Source organism: Stegodyphus dumicola, chromosome 4 (genome assembly GCF_044657685.1).
Source record: "Stegodyphus dumicola isolate Sdum_Otavi_A_Nest chromosome 4, ASM4465768v1".
NCBI classification, from domain to species: domain Eukaryota; kingdom Metazoa; phylum Arthropoda; class Arachnida; order Araneae; family Eresidae; genus Stegodyphus; species Stegodyphus dumicola.
This window is the reverse complement of record NC_140771.1, coordinates 224,422,909-224,441,390: the sequence shown is the minus strand read 5'-3', so window position 1 is coordinate 224,441,390 and position 18,482 is coordinate 224,422,909. Positions and strand designations below refer to the sequence as shown.

Here is an 18,482-nt window from a genome sequence, read left to right as displayed (position 1 = left end):
TTGTCATAGTAAAAGCCTTATATGCTTATGAAATTTAATCAAAAGATTTTTAAAAAAAATCACAAAGTGCAAATTTTTAACACTAAACCTAGACTTGACATAAAAAAATTAATGATGCCTATCTCATTTAGTATGAACAGGAGAGAGATTGTGGGACATACGCAGATAATTTTAATGATGGGGATAAAGAAAATGATAAAAAAAAAATGCACTGACAGTTTTGGAATAATTACGTTTTGTAGTGTTTTCCATGACTATTTTATGCCTTGCTCAAAATGGAAATTGCCTACAACAGGCATGCAAGTGTCAGAATTGAGTTGTAAAAACACAAAAGAAGACCATTTATATAGAAAATATCTACAAATTTAGACTTTACAAAGAAATGAAAATAAAGAATATTTAATATACCACATTTTTTAATGTATAAGTTGCACCCTTAATTTCTTTAATTTTGGGAAAAAAATTCTCGAGGATAAGGCATGCATAGCCTGTCAACAGCCTTCCATATTCATTTTGAAGATGTGAAAACAGCTAAAATGAAAACAATACTTAAATATACTGAGACAAATTTTTTATTGTTGGTCAAAAGAAACATGTTTCAGTGTTTAGTACCTTTTACTCGCTCTCACTATTGGTAGCACTAGATCAGTAGCTTCCATCATCTGTATCAATATCCTTAGTATCAGATTCCTCTAAAGATAAATTTTTTGATCCCATAAAAGCAAGCTTTCAAACGAGCAGTAGTTCCCATTGCAATGCCAGCTGAAATGGTGTGGAAATGCATTCCTATATCCCATCTTCTTAATATTATCTTTTTATCTATAGCTTGTGTAGCTTATATTTAAATCCTGCACTGGAAATAATCCAGGCCACATTTAATCCCGATGAGCATATTTTGTAGCTGACATCTAAGAATACTTTTCAAATGGATGAATACGTCTTGGAGAAAATGGTGAAGTAGTTAAATATGTGCTGCTAGTATGTTCCACATATTTGTGTGTACCTACTTCTAATCATTCATGTGTGAAAGCTGCAGCCCTGAATTTCATTTGCTTTCTTGTGAAAAAAAGTGTAGCTCATCCATGTGAGAATATGGTAATATTTATTCCAGAACCAGGGGCGTAGTTAGAGGGGCTGGGAAGGGCACAGCATCCAGAGGGAGCCAAACTGATGTTATGAAATTTTATAAATAAATATTTTCCATTCTTAGAAAACAGGAAGGGATGCAAAATCTTCAGCTGCCCCTGGCACTGAAAACCCTTAGCTACGAACTCTATCCAGAACAAGAATTCAATTAGAAAAGGAAAAGTATGACATTATAATTTTTACATACATACAATATTCATTAATACTATAAACAAGCAAACAAAGATATAAGAACACTTAGACATGTGCTTAAGAGCTTGGACCATACAAAGCACTTTTTTTTTTTTTTTGGGGGGGGGGGGCTGAGGTTAACTATGTACACCTTCCACCCAAATAAAAAAAAGGGAGACATTTCTGTATTTCCCATTCTAATGAGTTGATTGATGAATTTTAACTTGTGTTTTTCCCATTTCAAAAGCACTATTTAGGATATATATTAGATTTATATATATAGCATTGTTCTAACACAGGTATTTGGACACAAAATCGGATTTTTTCTGAAATGACATGTAGATTTTTTTTCATATTTCAGTTCTATGACTCAAATTATGCCCAAATATTCAATTTTGTAAAATTTGTCACAATGAGAAATTTAAAAATTTATCTTGGTGCACTAAAACTTTATCTTGGTGCACTTTTTTCAATATGCACCAAGAATAATTCACTTGGTGAAATTCTTGATTTTTAGTGACCTATTTTCCTTTTCCATTCTTCGTACACGATTGGGAAAAAAAGGTGTATCATTCTAAAACTTTCAAATAATTTTAAAAAAGTGCTTAAAACACATTTGGCATCATTATTGCTTATCACAAATATGACAAATTTCAAAACATACCAATATATAAATTCACATATGCCTTATGGAAATTTTGAATGGTTATAATTAAAAAATGTTTCGAAAAATTTATAAAAATTACTTAAAAATACACATTTTAAAAACAAAACAGAAACTAGCTGTTAATTTTATATGGATCAAATCTAAACTAATTTCAAACTGTGATAAATCTGTACCAAATTCAATTTACAATGAGGAGCTAAAATTTTGAGAGCTAATTTTTTAAAAACTACTCGTGTGAAACTTGGCATATCTGAGTCATAGATTGAAATATGGAAAATACAGGATGTCATTTCAGAAAAAGTCCAATTTTGTGTCAGAATAATGCTATATATAAATCTAAAATATATCCTAAGTCACGCTTTCGAGACCTGAACAATGCAAGTTAAATTTCATCAATCGGCGCAGTAGAATGGGAGATATAGAACTGCCCCCTCTATTTTTGTGTACAAGGTGTTCATGTGACATCATTATAACATAAAGAAAGAAATTGGTGGAGAAAATGTCAAAGGAGGATAAGATAAAACTTAAACTGGAGTTTGTTTATTTTCACCAATTCTAACTCTTATTAAACAGTTTATGATGAATTAATAACCAAACAAGATTTAACAACTTTAATAGAAAAACTGGTAGAATGAGTCTATTTATTGACTCAAGCAGTTGACTTAACTCTTGTCATAGGAAAGTTCATAAAAAAAAAAAAAAAAAAAAAAAAAAAAAATTACTTCTATTGTTTTTCTCTTTCAATTTCATTCAATAAAAGTTTTTTAAGAGGGGATTAAAGCTTTAAAATTCTGGCAATTTTTCATTGAGACATACCATCACTTTTAGCACAATACTGGCACATTTTAACTTATTTCTTTCTCCATACATTTGGCTTGATAAGAAACAATATGGAACAATCACAAATAACTACAGGGAAACCTTCCCAAATTTCAAGACAAAATTCTCTCCGAAATGCACTGTGGAGAAAGAACATGGTCCACATTATTATTTCCCTTTTGCTGATAAGCTTTCATCAGTCTTCATAATTCTGTATTGTCTATCAGTTTTAATGTTAGGACAAAACAAGAATTGGTCATATACCTGATGCAATTATTCCAATTAACAGCCACATCACGATTCCTTTGAAGAAAATTCTGGTTTGCAAACCTCCATAGAAATTCTGACACCATAAATAAAAACTAATCATACGATGGTAATGTGTGATCTAACAAAACATGCCTGTGTTGATACCTTTTTTCTACAGCATGAACTAAGGTTGCACAGCCATTGTGGCTTAGAATCACATTTTAATTTCATGAGTTGGTCATTTGAACACAATTTTTCTCTGTGAAGAATACTCCTTTCTTGAAAAAACAGGTAACTTTTTCATTTCTTTGAAAGTTCTAAGTTATGATACACACTGCAGTGGGAAAAAAAAAAAAAAAAAAAAAAAAACTGATTAGATGAAAACATGATTGCTCAAGTAATGGTCATAAACACTACTGTTGCCAGGAAAAAAGCCAAGAGTTCATGCCAAACTAAACTGACAACACCTGGCAGTGAGAAAACATGTCAAAACCTAAAAAGTGCTAAGTGATGGCTAGATTGGAAAAGTAAAAAACTGTACATATAACATGTCTGTTGTTTCTATAAAATTTAGCTATAATGGAAAATCTCGCACTTCAGAAATTACAAATAAAAAGAGAAGGTATTACATCGCAGGATAAAAAAGAATGAATATATGAATTACTCCTACAATGATAAACTATTAATCCTGTAGCACTTAAAATGATTAATATTATCTAACTCGATTAAATTTATTATTCCTTTTCCCAAGAGATTTGAAATTAATTTACTTGACTGTTTGTAACACACACAGGTGGCCAGAGTTATATGCAAACCATGCTAATGTCAGGATAACTCTAGAAAAGTTCTTATATCATGTGCATTTAAAAACAAAAACAAAAACAAAAACAAAACAAAAAAAAAAAAAAAAAAAACTACTGAGTGTAGTGAAAGAAACATAAAAAAAAATTCTGAAGAAATAAATTAGTTTGCCATAAAATCCTAAAAGAAACAAAAAAATCTATTCTTTTAAAGTGACTGTCGCAAAATTTCCACTAGAACAAAAGAAACAAAAACCTCTTATTAACTATACTTATTAATTAATTTTTGGGATAGATACCTAATTAAAAATAAACTTTGTATAATAATATATGTATATGTAATAAATATTCTTTTTTAAATCTCAGTAAGGTGCTTGTGCTAATATATAACATGCATTAATACATATGTAAAGAATTACACAACCTGTACATTTATTACTTTTACTCACAGAATAAAAGAAAAAAACAAAAGGTACTTTTCCATTTTGCTGGCGCAGACGATAAAGTCACCAAAAATGGTACAACTGATGCCAAACGGAATATCCTCCCTGGTAACCTTTTATGCTTGATTTTGAAAACAAGTAGCAGCAATTTTTTATCGGATTAATTGTTTCTTTCAATACTGGCATAAAATTACATAGGATTTTTACCAGATAGTTCAATTTTATGCCCTAAGTGATAGAAATTACTTTCAATGTGTTAGGCTTAGCTTCGTCGGTGCTGTGGATGTTGCTTCTTTTTCTTTCGGAAAAATCAAAATTTCTTTTTCGTTTCTCCTAAATAAACTTCTTCAGAGCATATCGTGCTGATAACATGATAGAAATTACTTAAATGGCAGATATATTTTGATAGTATAGTAGAAAGAAATAAGGCAAACCAAAAATGCACATTACATGTTTAGTTAGCCAAGTAAATAAACATGTAGCGTGCATTTGTGGTTTGCTTATTTCTTTCTACTATATTTTCAAAATATATCTGCCATTTAAGTAATTTCTATTACTAAGGGCTTTTGCGGTAATTAAGTCAATTAGGATGCAATCACACCGCTCACCTGAAGGCGAAAATATAAAAAAAGTGAAGTCAAGGGTTAAATTCGTCAATTCTAATGAGAATGCTCTAGTGAAGTAAAGCACTGTGGTTTTACATAATTTCCGAGTAAGCTATTTGTACGAATTGAAATAATTCTTGCATTTAAATTTGTATTCCATAAGATTTAAATTGAAATTAATGTAGATAATTACTGACGGAATTAAATTTTTGTAGCATACTTTACGTGAGATGAGATCACTTGGGGTCATGTGATATGAACCAGTGAATCAGAATGTTGAACCATGAGATCATGGTAAATTCTTAAATTGTCTTTTTACAAATTTATTGCCTTTATTTATTGTATTTTTACAAAATTTTAAATGATATTAAAATCTAACTATCTTATGCTTTCAAAATAAAAAATTCTTAGAACTAACATTTGTTATTTATGTATATACTGCGTGTTGTCGCCAATCAAGTCTGCTTGGTGAGATTTGCGTTGGCCAAAGGGAAAAGTACCAAGCAATATTTAATTTTTATTAGAACCAAATAAGATAATAATCCTTAAATTTAATATATTTTTAAAGAAAATTTATACCTTGACAAAATCTTAATTTTTAATACAAATTAGAATTTTCATTTTTATTTATTTACTGGCTAATAAAATATAATTACTTACGCACGTTATCAAGTTTCTGTAACTGTGGCAAGGCACGTATAACAGTAAGACGATAGTCATCACCTTCTGCACAGGGATTATCTGCTAACCACAAATTCCTTAATTTTTGAAGGTCTTTAAGATGTCGAATTTCACCAAGTTCTGATATATTATTTTTCCTTATATATAATTCTTGTAAATTATTGCAATGTGAAAAATCTTCTAATGAGGATATAGCATTAACACTGGAAAAATAAAGATAATATTTCAAAATTTTAAGACACTTACAAAAAGTTTGGTTGTACCTCCTAAATCTGACAACCTTCTTACCTGGGCATTGTCAAACTATTGAAAATAGTTAAAAATAAAAAATTATACAAAATAAACCTGTTATGTACTCAAACTTTTGATGCTATAGGTTTGCCATATCATTCAACAGAAATATTTTTACAATATGGATATTATAACATTTATAATATTAAAGAAAACAGAATTTATGAAAGGGAAAAATATGCTTATTAATGCTTTTTAAATAAGATTTTTATTGCTTATTTGATGCATGATACTGTAATATTAAACCTAAAAGTAAAAAATAATACTGTAGTACAGGCTTGTGACATCAAATTGGGTTGAACTAAAAGTACACCACCGTTTTGGCTTCAAGTCACATTTTAATCACATTCATTTTTTATACAAAATAATACCTCTTTTCTGGTGAAACAGAGCAGCTGCTTTTCTTGAAGTCTCTAATGCCTCAATTATCAGTGAGAGGATGGCAAAATTGTCATAAGGTTTTAAATCCAGAAAATAATGGCAAAAATATAAAGAAAATGACAAAAGAAATTTTTGACTATGAAAAGATTTCAACTGATTACTTACACAGAATTCTCAACACAGCAATTACATGGTTTGAACAAAATAACTTAGTAATTGAAAAAGAAATTATGTTTCTCTATAAAATTAAATATTACCATAAAAATGAAATTGTTTGAATAACATATATTGATAGAACATTTAATAAAGCAAAATAAATATTAACAATTAGCTTTTTTTTTGAAAATTTTGGTTCCCTTATGATCATAAAAATGCTCGATCAGTACACAAACATTTCATATTTTTATGTTTTCCACATTTCAGCTCACTCGATTTGAACTAATGATCTAAATTCTCGAAATTTCTGAAATCCAGATTAGCCCAAGTCCCAAAAATTGCAGATTTTGAACTTTGTCTTGCACATAAATAGCAATTTGATTCAATATTATTCACATAAGATATCTAGCAATTTTCCTCAAGGCAACATTATCCATATTTACAAGCATAGATAATAATTTATATTTACACATATTACTACTAAATTATCTTCTGTATCCATTTATTATACAAATGAAATCCTGGGAAATTATAATATACAAGAAAGAAACAAGGCTTTACAAAGCAAGCAAATGCAGTATAAAAATATTTTTAAGCTTTAGTGCTACTAATAATGCCCTCCAATCAGCCAGATTAAAGAGATATAACTAATAATTTGAAGAAAAAAAAAAGTAGCTTTTAATTATTCGCAGCTTCACTGAAAAGTCACAGACTTTCTTGAAGCTTTGGAGTACATTCATGAACTTGTTGGAGACTAATTTTTTGCCAAGCTAATGCACAAAAGGCAACAGTAATTTTTAAAATGACCGCACACTATGAACTCCATACAAAAACAATCAATCAATAAAATTAAAAAGCAACAAACATCAATAACAAAACATTTTTTTTAGTAATCCATTTTTTTTTTTTGCACCATTGTTCTTCCAAAGTACACAATAACCTGTATTTACTTAAAAAACATCAGACAACTGCACAAATTTGGCATCCATAGAACTTCAGCTAAGCACACTAGCCAAAACATGTACTACACTGCATATCTGAGTTGCTAAATAAATCCTTTTTTAATGACATTGTGGATTGCCACTTCATTATTTTGGTGACATAATGCTTTGCCTCATGAATACGTTTTTGTGACTTTTTGGTGCTGATGTGAATAATCATAAAATGCAAAACATTTTTGAACTTTACTGAAGCTATTAACATAAAGGCATACATTATTTTTAAACTGAAAAAGCTAATTTTAGAAAATAAAATTATAAAATGAGTTAAGTATTTATGAAATACATAATATATAAACAAGAAAACCAAATACTTTTATTTTTTTCATATCAAGAATGTCTCAAATACTCATAGTTTCATGAAGGTCAGGTACCTTATCCAAAATTTAAAATAAGGTTGCTATCTTGTCTAATTCTGAACTTCAAAATGAACAGTTGTAATTCTTTAATTAATTTAGGTAGCATAATCTCATCTACTTCAGCTGTGCAGAAACACAAGTGCAGAGCACGAGTCATGATGAATAGCATAAAAAAATTGATTTTGTTCGCACATTTGTAAGGCGGAAAAGTGCCACAGCTGCACTTCTAGGAAAATTTATGCTTAACTGTGTATCCTCAAGCAATGAGGCCTATGGCTTACTGGCAGAGTCACACAGTGCTTTCTGCTTTATTCTGGAGGCACATCATCTTTTTATCAGTTTAACTGAATGAAATAAGAGGCTTCTTAAAGTCTCTGGAAGACCCTTCCATTCCTCTTGGCCAAAATACCGGCAGCCTTGTTCCTAAGAATCCCGCAGTGAGCTGGGATCCACTGATATTTCATTTATGTTAATATTACCTACAAATATAATGCAAGCATTTTTTTTTTATTTCAATTTTCAACTTGGCACTGTCTTGCTAGTGAGAAGTGATATGATTTCTGCAATTATATTTGGTAGCAGAGATTTTCCATAAAGTTATGTAAGGTTGACTTTTTTTAAAGTATTGTTACAAAATGTACAGGATTGGTAAGATAAATAGATACCCTGCCTTAGCTTGCCATTAAGCTAAGGCAGGGTTGCCACATTTGGTGAGAAATCGCCCATTTGGCAATATGCCATAGACGGATGGAGAACCTTCTGGAACGAATTCTTACCGGTTTAGCTCAGAATGTTCTCGAACATCAGCCAAAAGCTATATAAACCCTGCTCCCTGCTGGTATGCGGAGATTATCGAATGTGTGCCTCGTCTAGCAAGCTGATAGTCAGTCACTGAGCGAGTGTCTCGAAGTCTAGCGCCGAGATGGTCGTCGAGTGCATCGAAGAGTCTCTTAGTGTATCACAGTTAGTGCATCGTCGAAAGAGTGTGTTAAGCTCTGGGAACGACTAAACTGAAGAGACGGGAGCTGTGCTGTGACGTCGAGTGCATCGCAAGTTGTAGCGTGGAGAGTCTTGAGAGTACATGGAGTTCAGAGAACGACCGAAGAGAGTCGGGAGCTGTACTCTGATGCTTTGCAGTAAAGCTGTCACCACCATTATTGCCCGACAGTGTGAGGCTGTGTCACTGATTGTTCCAGCAAGTTTATTGTAGATCTTCAATGACTGTAAAAGTGTTTTGGAGCTGTCCTGATTAATATTGGTAAATAATAAAGTATGTTTTGATACTTCATCAAGTGTCATTGTTATTCACTCCAAATCCACACGAACCCCATACGAACGTGAAGGAAGAAAATAATGTAAAAAATGGTGTCAGAAAATAAAACACAACAGTATATTTATAGCTCTCAGAATTACCATAATACTATATGATTAAGTTATGGTGTTCTAAATAACATACAATGGGAAGGTGCAGAATCTTTTGCTTTCATTATCAATTGTTTAAAATTAAAAATCTAGCCACCCTTATAACACTGCTCAAAACAAATAGCGGATACTGCAGGCTCAGCAAGAAACATTTGACAAGCACAAACTTAAAAAATTACCTAGCATTCTAAGAAGAATGAAAGAAAAGAGATTAAAAAGAAAAATAATCCCATTTGCAAACTTCAATATACACATATTTTTGTCTGTGATGACAAAATAGTAATCAATGACAGTGATTAGATGGCAAAAAGTGATTTTCTGAATTCTTTATGCAGGAGAAAATTAGAAACTGACACATTGAATGCTTTGTAGCAGTAATATATCTTAATAACATGATTTGGATGAATTACTAGTGTGGAGTTTAAAAGTGACCCAAATGAAACCTGTGATAGCAGAGGCCTTTGAAATGTGCCCCAAAGTGTTCTTTTCAAATTATGGGGTCAGTTCTTGGAAGCTGGAAATGTTAAGTAAGGAAAAAAAGTCGTAGGCATGCAATAACATAAAATGAAGACTAGCATTAACAAAGAAACTACAGTATGAACAACCCCCTTTTGCAAAAGCACCTGAGAGCAGCTGACGCCAGCATTTCAACTCAAATTTGAAACTGACTTCATAGGGTTGGTTTGATTGATTGCAGATGTATGGATTGTGTTTCTTTAATAGTAAGTTACTATACATCTTACAAAATGTAGGCACAAGGCCATCTCAGATGGAGACGAAATGAACAGAGCAATGTTCTCTTCTTGGACGAGTCTTGTTTGACAATAGATGGTTTACCATTTGGAAGAAATATGACACTCGAAATAATCCTGAATTTCTGAATTTGCGAAAAAAAGTGTATTTGAAGGAGGTGGAGTGATGGTCTGGGATAGCATTTCTATTAATGGCATACCAACCTGTATGTCATAGAAATGGATCACTGAAGACAGCAATAGAGGGATGGGATCCTCAGATCTTTTGTGGTCATTTATGCTGCACGAATCAGGGTTGAATTCATTCTTGTGGATGATAGTGCAAGCCATACGATGCTCAGCTAGTGGATGATTTCTTTTTTCAATCATAGAAATAAGAAGTTAGAGGCGATGCCCTAATTGGTTTTTCCCATGCACTGCTTTGAAGCAGTGGTGCACTCCTCATGGACATGAAAATATTCAGTAACTTGCCATTAAGATCAATAGGTTTTGAAATGATCGGAAATAAACATTTCATATTTACCTCCTAAATATATGTATAAATGTCAATATCTCCTTTTTTTTTTACAATATTTCAGAGTCCTAAGTATGTGAAAAGAATGCATTTTTAAACATTTCATTCTGAATGGAATTAAATGCTATACTTTTCCCAGAACAGTTTAATTTGAATGAAATATTTTCACAAGTTTTCATTAACTGCATTAGAAATATTTTTAAGGTAATTCGATTTTGTTCAGTTAACGATTACAAACTTAAGATCAAAGTTGATTTTATTATCAATATTAAAATTGTTCATTATTTCTTTTCTATTTACACAGCTTCTTCCTGAAATGCTTTCTTAAATATGAGATGATATTTTTAGCTTCTGAGACATCCTTTAAATAAAAAAATTACAGGCACTTTATAATTAATGCTCTCTTTGGTTCATTTCAAATTAGAGCACCTTTTATTGTGAAATACATAAAAAATTGCTGCTGATTTTCATGTACTTAACTTTCTATGAATATTTCTGAAAGGGAATAAAAAAGGTTTTTTTCTCTTTTATTTAAAACTTGTAACTGAGTTATTACAAAATGTAAGGAAATAATTCTTTTAATACTTATAAATTTTTTTTTACCTTTAATTTCACCAATACATATTCTAAAAATTCTTCTTTACTACTTCCTTAAATACGCGTCTCATAGACTTTGCTTTACAACACCTTTTAACAGATTGCTTTCCAGTACAAACAATTCTTGTTGCTTAAATAAATTTATAAACATATTTGCCAACAGAATTTCAATTTATGCTTGCAATTAAATGTTAAAGTTACTATATACAGTCAAAAGTCTTTAATCCGGACTCGTCGGGCGATTCCGGATTATCAGTTTTTCCGTATCATAGATCATCAGTTTAAATCTGGTAAGATGGCATGCAAAAATTATAAAATTAAAAATATGAAACCGTAATTTATGAAATAAAGAGCAATTATTATCTAAAGGGTATCAAAATTTACAAAAAAAAAAAAAGAAGCTTAATATTTATTTGTTTAATTTATTAAACATTTCTATCAACGCGTGCATGCGTAAAGCATACGTTATGTATAGTCGAAATTAGAAAATTGCAACCAGAAAACTATTTGATGTGTATTCATGATATTTATAATGACGGGGAATTTGCTTTAAATCATATCAAAGACAGAGTACATCGAGATGAAATACTACATTTAGTAAGGAATTATAAGTTGAATAAAATAAAAACATCTGCTCAGAAGATATCAAGCTTGGAAGCACTGCTTCAGTCATAGTGCAGGGCTGGCACCTAAGTCTGGGTTATTCTTACACCCATGTTTTCAACACAGCCATCCTTTGAATGGATGGATTTCCTTTTTTTTTTTTTTTTTTTTTTTTTTTTTTAATGAAAGAATGCTTTGAATGGATTGGCCATTATGTTTCCCAAATATAGATCCAATCAAACATAGTTGGGACAGTGTAGGAAGAACAGCTGCTGGTAGTTCATCACCATCAAAAGCAGTTCAGCAGCTGGAAACCACTCCTGTAGAAGACTGGGAGAGAAAACTCAGTCCCTCTTCTCAGCATCATAGGTCAGCATTGCTCTTGGTCAGGAAAAACCCACTCTCTCATTAAAACTCATCCAAGAAATCTTACTTTTGGTTTATTTTTAAGACACTGTTTTGTTACCTAAAACCGGCAGGTGGCGTTCAGACCCAACGACAGATATCCAGAACTGACCGCTGGCGGTAGGAGACCTGATGTCTGCTCTTAGGTGAAGAACTGCCGGCACCGTCCCGGTTGACGGATGTCTGGAACCGGCTGAAAACCACTGGGAGCAGCGTGAACCGTGCGTGGAAGATCGTCGTGAACAGTGGCGGGAGGCAGGAGACCCAGCGTTCGATCGAAGGGTCGGTGTCGTGGAATGGAGACTTAGTCTCGTCTCCCACAGTTCAGTATCGGCCTCCTTGTGGCGCCTGCTGGAAACTATGCTGTCATTAGGCTATAAAGCTGGTTGTCTTTGGACGATTTTAGGCTATAAAGCTGGATAGCATAGGCTAATGGATGCTGAACAACAAACTCTGTGGTCCGACTGGGCGGAATTTCCGGAACCGACCCTTTGGGGAAGGAGACCTGGGGTTCTTCCAGATCACTGGCTAGACTTGTGTCTAGACAGTTCGGCCTGCAGAGCAAATAATCAGTCTTCACATTGACTAGAACCATCGTTTATTCGGTGGTAGGTTCAGGCTTGTCAGTGTCCTTGGTGGTGGGGACGTTACATGGTTGATATATATGACCGCCTGAGAGGATATGGTTCCTGTCGGTCGGTGCGGAGGGACGTATGAACTCAAATTTAATTATAAAGGTCATAGAATTAAGAGTACTGCAGGAGGGAGTGGTGACCCCTCTCGTGGGAAAGAACTAAGATATTAAGTAGTCTGGGTGGAGATCGGCCCTGTGGATCTCTTCGTAACCGTTTGATGGTCGCCCGTCGGTCTCTGCCTAGATGAATTTAAATGCTGAGGGAGGTTTTCCCTCCCCAGCGACCGGGAGGAGTGGAGCCCTCTCAGAACAGTTCTGGAGGCATGGACATAAACCTTGAAAGAGAGGACAAGATCCTTCCAGGCCTTGGCCATGTTTTCCTCTGGCGCAATGTTACATAAAACCATCAGGATGACATACACAAACTGGGCATTTTTGCAGCTACAACAACATAAAAAAAGGGGGGGAAGGAGAATAAAATTTAACTATTCCTTTTTCCACACATAGTTTTCCTGTGTCATTGTTTATAATGCATATGGATCATATACCAGCCAACAATACTTATTCATAGTTTATATCCAAATCATAATCTCCTAACTGGTTTAAACAGTGCATTTTGCATGCATTCACTGCACGCTAATTTCCCAATTCAGGTACTTACATCTAGCATGGTCCAGGGCTAGCTCATGAAGATAATTTTATTTTTTACACACTTTTATATTTTTAAATCACAAATTTTATTGGCATACTTTTTGTTGAATTTTGCACACATTGCATACTTTTGGAAAAAAAAAAAAATATTTCATCAAATTTGGTGTCAAGAATATCTATTAATTATATTATTACATAAATACACATATATAAATACAAACAACTACAAACCTCAGTGACAGGACTTCCACATTAGGCAGCTTCTTCACAATGCTGACATCAGTAAGTTCACTGCCCCTAATGAATAAAACATGAAAGAAAATAACAGATTACATTTATGGCCCAATTAAATGATAAAATTAACAAAAATATATAAAATTATATGCTGAAAGTCAACATAATTGCTTTGTGGGTACTTCTTTGATATAATGCTCCCCCCCCCAAGGCTGTATCGCCAATCAGCCAAGATATCTCACCAGAATCTGGCTTGCATGTTCTTATACTTCACCTCACCATATATTAGCATTAGCTGCATGTTCTTAAACTTCCCCACATAATCACATTTCAGCACCATGTTGCATTTTTGCTCTCCTTGCATGCTCTTATTATATTATTCATTATTTATGAAGTTTTTCAAATTTGCAATGTTTATTTAAAAATACAGTGGTGTCCAAAATTGTGGACACTTTCGGAAATTTTTATGTTTTTGAACTTTGTATGCTTATAGAAAATGATACGTTTCGCAAAATGCAAACTTGTATATATCATTTTAAAGAGAATTTATTGCTGAATTGAATACAAAACACAAAATTCAATTATTTGCAATAAAAAAAAAAAAAAAATGTACTTTAATATAAATAAAAATACAGTTATGAAGTGGTTAGTAATGTCTAGCTTTCCTGGCCAATCTCTGTTCCTGTTCTGAGAACCAATCAAATGTTAGTAACTGCCAGTAAAAGCTGACATCATGTTTATACTTGAAACAATTCATTATTTTGCTTTGTTCTGTAGAAGGAGGACCCGTTTCTTATACACTGCAATTACAAGTAGGAATTTTTGTAAAATTTTTAATATTTAGTCAAGAAGCAATGACATCAAATAAAAGAGTAGATTGGACACCTAGAAAGAGATGTAATATTATTGTGTTACGAGAAAGTGGTTTTTCCTATGCTGAAATTGCAAGACAGGTGGGTGCTTCAGTGACTACATCTGGAGTCCGAAAGTTTTGTTTACAATATCAGGAGCAAATTCAATAAAAAACAAAGAAGGAAAAGGACGAAAAATGTGCACCACATTTATTGATGACAGAAGAATAAAAAGACTATGTCTCCAAGATAGAAAAATGTATGTCATCAGCAGCCATCAGAAGTGATCTGAATGATGCTGGTGTTTCTGTCAGTTCAAGAACAATCAGGAGAAGATTAACAGATGTCGGACTGAGAGGTAGAATTCCACGAAAAAAGCCTTATCTTAATTTTCAGCAATGAAAAAGAAAAGACTACAGTCGGCAAAGGAACACATTAATTGGACAGATGATCAGTGGTCACAAGTTATATGGAGTGATGAAACTAAGATATCGTTATTCGGTAGTGATGGGCGAAAATATGTAAGACGTAGAACAGGAGAAGAGCTACATCCTGACTGCATTCAAGCAACTGTGAAGAACCCAGTTAGTGTTATGATTTGGTCATGCATGTCAGCAGATGCTATTGGTCGCCTTCATGTCATCGATGGGACACTGAATGCCAGAAAATACATTGACACTATTCTAGAATCAAAACTTCTACCTTCCATCAGAGATCTCTTTCTCAACAATGTTTCGTTTATTTGTCAGCAGGCTTCTGCTCTTTGCCACATGGCCAAAATATTGAAAGAGTGGTTTCGTACAAAGAGCATTAATTGTTGTCATGGCCAGGAAACAGTACTGACCTCAATCCTATCGAAAATTTGTGGCACCATTTGAAAACGCTTGTCCGAATGAGGCACCCATCAAATAAAAGGGAACTAATTGAGGCTATAATTGTTTCCTGGCATCATGTAATAACGAAAGAAGAGCTTAAAACTCTTGTCAGCTCAATGAAACGTCGAAGTGAAGCTGTAATCAAAAATAAAGGGTACCCTACAAAGTACTGATAACTCACTGCAATCATCACTATCTAATGTATATCGATAACTATTATCGTTTGTAACTTTTTTTGTATTGCAAATAATTGAATTTTGTGTTTTGTATTGCATTCAGTAATAAATTATCTTTAAAATGATATATACAAGTTTGCATTTTGTGAAACGTAACTTTTTCTATAAGCATACAAAGTTCAAAAACATAAAAATTTCCAAAAGTGTCCACAATTTTGGCCACCACTGTATATATTCACTGCCTTTTTTGTATGAATGTGATGTTAACAATCTTTAATTTCCCAAGTAATGAGATGGATGCCATATCATGTTTTCAAGAAAGAAGTCTTTTCTCACAAACAAGTATGCGGAAATGGCCATAACATGAAACTTTATGTTAACAATGAAACCATTTTGAGGTCCAATGTTAAAAATTGCAGATTCTTGGGCAGAGGAGTTGAGCTCCATGAAATGGTATAACAAACAGCTCAATATGTGTGAAAGGTGCTGCACTTGACTAAAACAATTATATGCAATAATATAATAAGGATAAGGATTCTTAAAAATATTCTTAGGAAATGACATGTGAGTATTATATTTACAGTCAAAGGTCTTTAATCCGGACTCGTCGGGACTTCGGCGGTTACAGATTATGGTTTTTTTCGGATTTTAGATCATCAATTTAAATCTGGTACGACGGCATGCAGAAATTATAAAATTAAAAATATGAAATAAAAAGCAATTATGATCTAAAGGGTATCAAAATTTACACAAAAAAAGCTTAATATTTATTTGTTACTTTATTACTTTATTGTTTACTTTATTAAACATTTCTTTCAACGCGCGCATGTGCAAAGCATACATTTCGCATAGCCGAAATCAGAAAATTGCAACCAGAAAACTATTTGATGTCTATTCGTGATATTTATAATGACAAGGAATTTGATTTAAATCATATCAAAGACAGAGTACATCCAGATGAAATACTACATTTAGCAAGGAATTATAAGCCAAATAAAATAAAAACATCTGCCCTGAAGATAAGGATAGTGCTGACAGATCAACTTCCAGTTCATTGCGTCCCCCCCCCTGCAGAGCAGCATGAAATTGATAAACAGATTTCGGAATGGTTAGAGAAATAAAGGATATGCCTTTATTCATTTTTTACAGCAATTCCACTTTTTGTTTGATGGACATCGAAACATGCTTTCGCTTTGTAGATCCTTTGGCAGCTCCAGAATGGGAAAATCTTTTTGACATAATCGAAAGTTCAAGCTTACTTTTTATAAAATTGCTCTAACAGTCTGCAAAAAATAATAAGCTAGATCCAATTAGAAGATTAATGAACAACGCAATCTGCAACATTAACTGAAATAGATAATTAGATAATTTTAGCCTAGCTTATAGCATCCGTTATACATTAAACGCGCATGCATAAATGCATATGCACATGTGTAAAGGTATTATGCACATGCGTAAATGCATTATGCGTTTATGCATGCGAAGAAAGTTTGTAACTTGAGGTCCAGATTATAGATCATTCCAGATTATGGACGTCCGGATTAAAGATTTTGTACTGTATAAGCTATTTCTCCCACCTTCTTAGCATGCCTTCGTGGTTTAAAGACTTTTGACTGTATTATTATTATATATTGTGTGATTTATTTTTACATTTGCACTTCATGAGCTTGGAGAAATTATAACAGATCTTGATGCAAATCTAAAATTGCAAAATATGGTTGGTGGCCACTATAACAAAGTACCATTTTGTGAAATTATTTCTGCAGCATTCAAGCAGAGGATATATTCAAAATGACTCATATCCATTTTACAGGTATGTTCAATCTGAATTTGCAAAAATTTTATCTTCTTTTCCTCAGAATGCACTTTTATACCTATTCGAGCAGTTATGTTTCTAGTTAGAATATTATGAAATTTAAAAGCATTTCATATTAATTTATTAACCAACAAATAATGATGACTGAAATTTTATTTCTTTCTAAAGTTAACTTAAATGAATTTCAATTAATTTAATCATTTAAATAAATCACATTTGTTATCTATAACATTTTCAAATTTTTACAATTATTATTATTAGTTTCAATTTATGATGATTTTCAAGAAATTTGCCAAATTTTCATCTTTTGTAAACATGTGTCAGTTCCATTCAATCAATGAAAATTCCCCCAATAAACGATTGCTGACTCAGATTTGTTGGGAATAACCATCACATCAACGCTTTATTATGGGCAACATTTGTCAGGATGCACCACAAAGAATAAACCTATCTGCAGGAGGAAGTGAGAAACAATGGAAATAGCTAAGCCTTGTCCAAAATTCGAGCTCAGAACTTGGTATGAGAGATCTACTACTATTATAATATTATGTTTGTGTCTCCCTTAAAGGAGTTAAAATACATTATTTCATTCTGTATAAGCGACACTAAAAAAATGAAATGATCTTGAAAGGTATTCTCATAAAGTTAGCTCAATAAAAATATGAAGATACAATAAATACAATGTTATCTGATTGCCCTGTTGATTACTGATTTCAATTCATATTCATGATCAAATATTTAGACTCTATCTGGAATTTTATGAGATTTATTTTTTAAAAAAATTATCCTTTTTTACTTATTTTGTTAAAGTACTTTATTTACAAGTAGGATAAAAAAATATTTTAATATATACAGTCAAAAGTCGTTAATTCGGTCACCCATAATCCGGACATCAAAGCTACAAACTTTCTGCGCATGCGTCACATTGATGCATGCGCATAGGCATTTACGCATGCGCGTAAGACCTTTACGGCTGCGAATATGCGTGTACGCATGCGCATAATACGTTTACGCATGCATGTTTAATGTATAACGGAGGGTATAAGCTAAGCTAAAATTATCTAATTCAGTTAATGTTGCAGATTGCGTTGTTCCTTAATCTTCGAATTGGAGTCGGCTTGTTATTTTTTGCAGACTGTTAGAGCAATTTTATAAAAGTAAGCTTGAACTTTCGATTATGTCAAAT

General features: G+C 32.5%; 1 protein-coding gene across 3 annotated transcripts in view; it reads right to left on the bottom strand.

Moving 5' to 3' along the window:
• The window catches only part of LOC118187236 (uncharacterized), a 46,538-nt gene that overhangs the window by 10,899 nt on the left and 17,157 nt on the right, over positions 1–18,482 (bottom strand). For all 3 annotated transcript variants that reach the window (XM_035357406.2, XM_035357409.2, XM_035357407.2), the window contains 2 exons: positions 13,576–13,641; positions 5,561–5,784 (listed from right to left, as the gene is read on the bottom strand). In XM_035357406.2, coding sequence (XP_035213297.1) covers positions 5,561–5,784; positions 13,576–13,641 — 290 coding nt within the window. The remainder of the gene's footprint in view (positions 1–5,560; positions 5,785–13,575; positions 13,642–18,482) is intronic.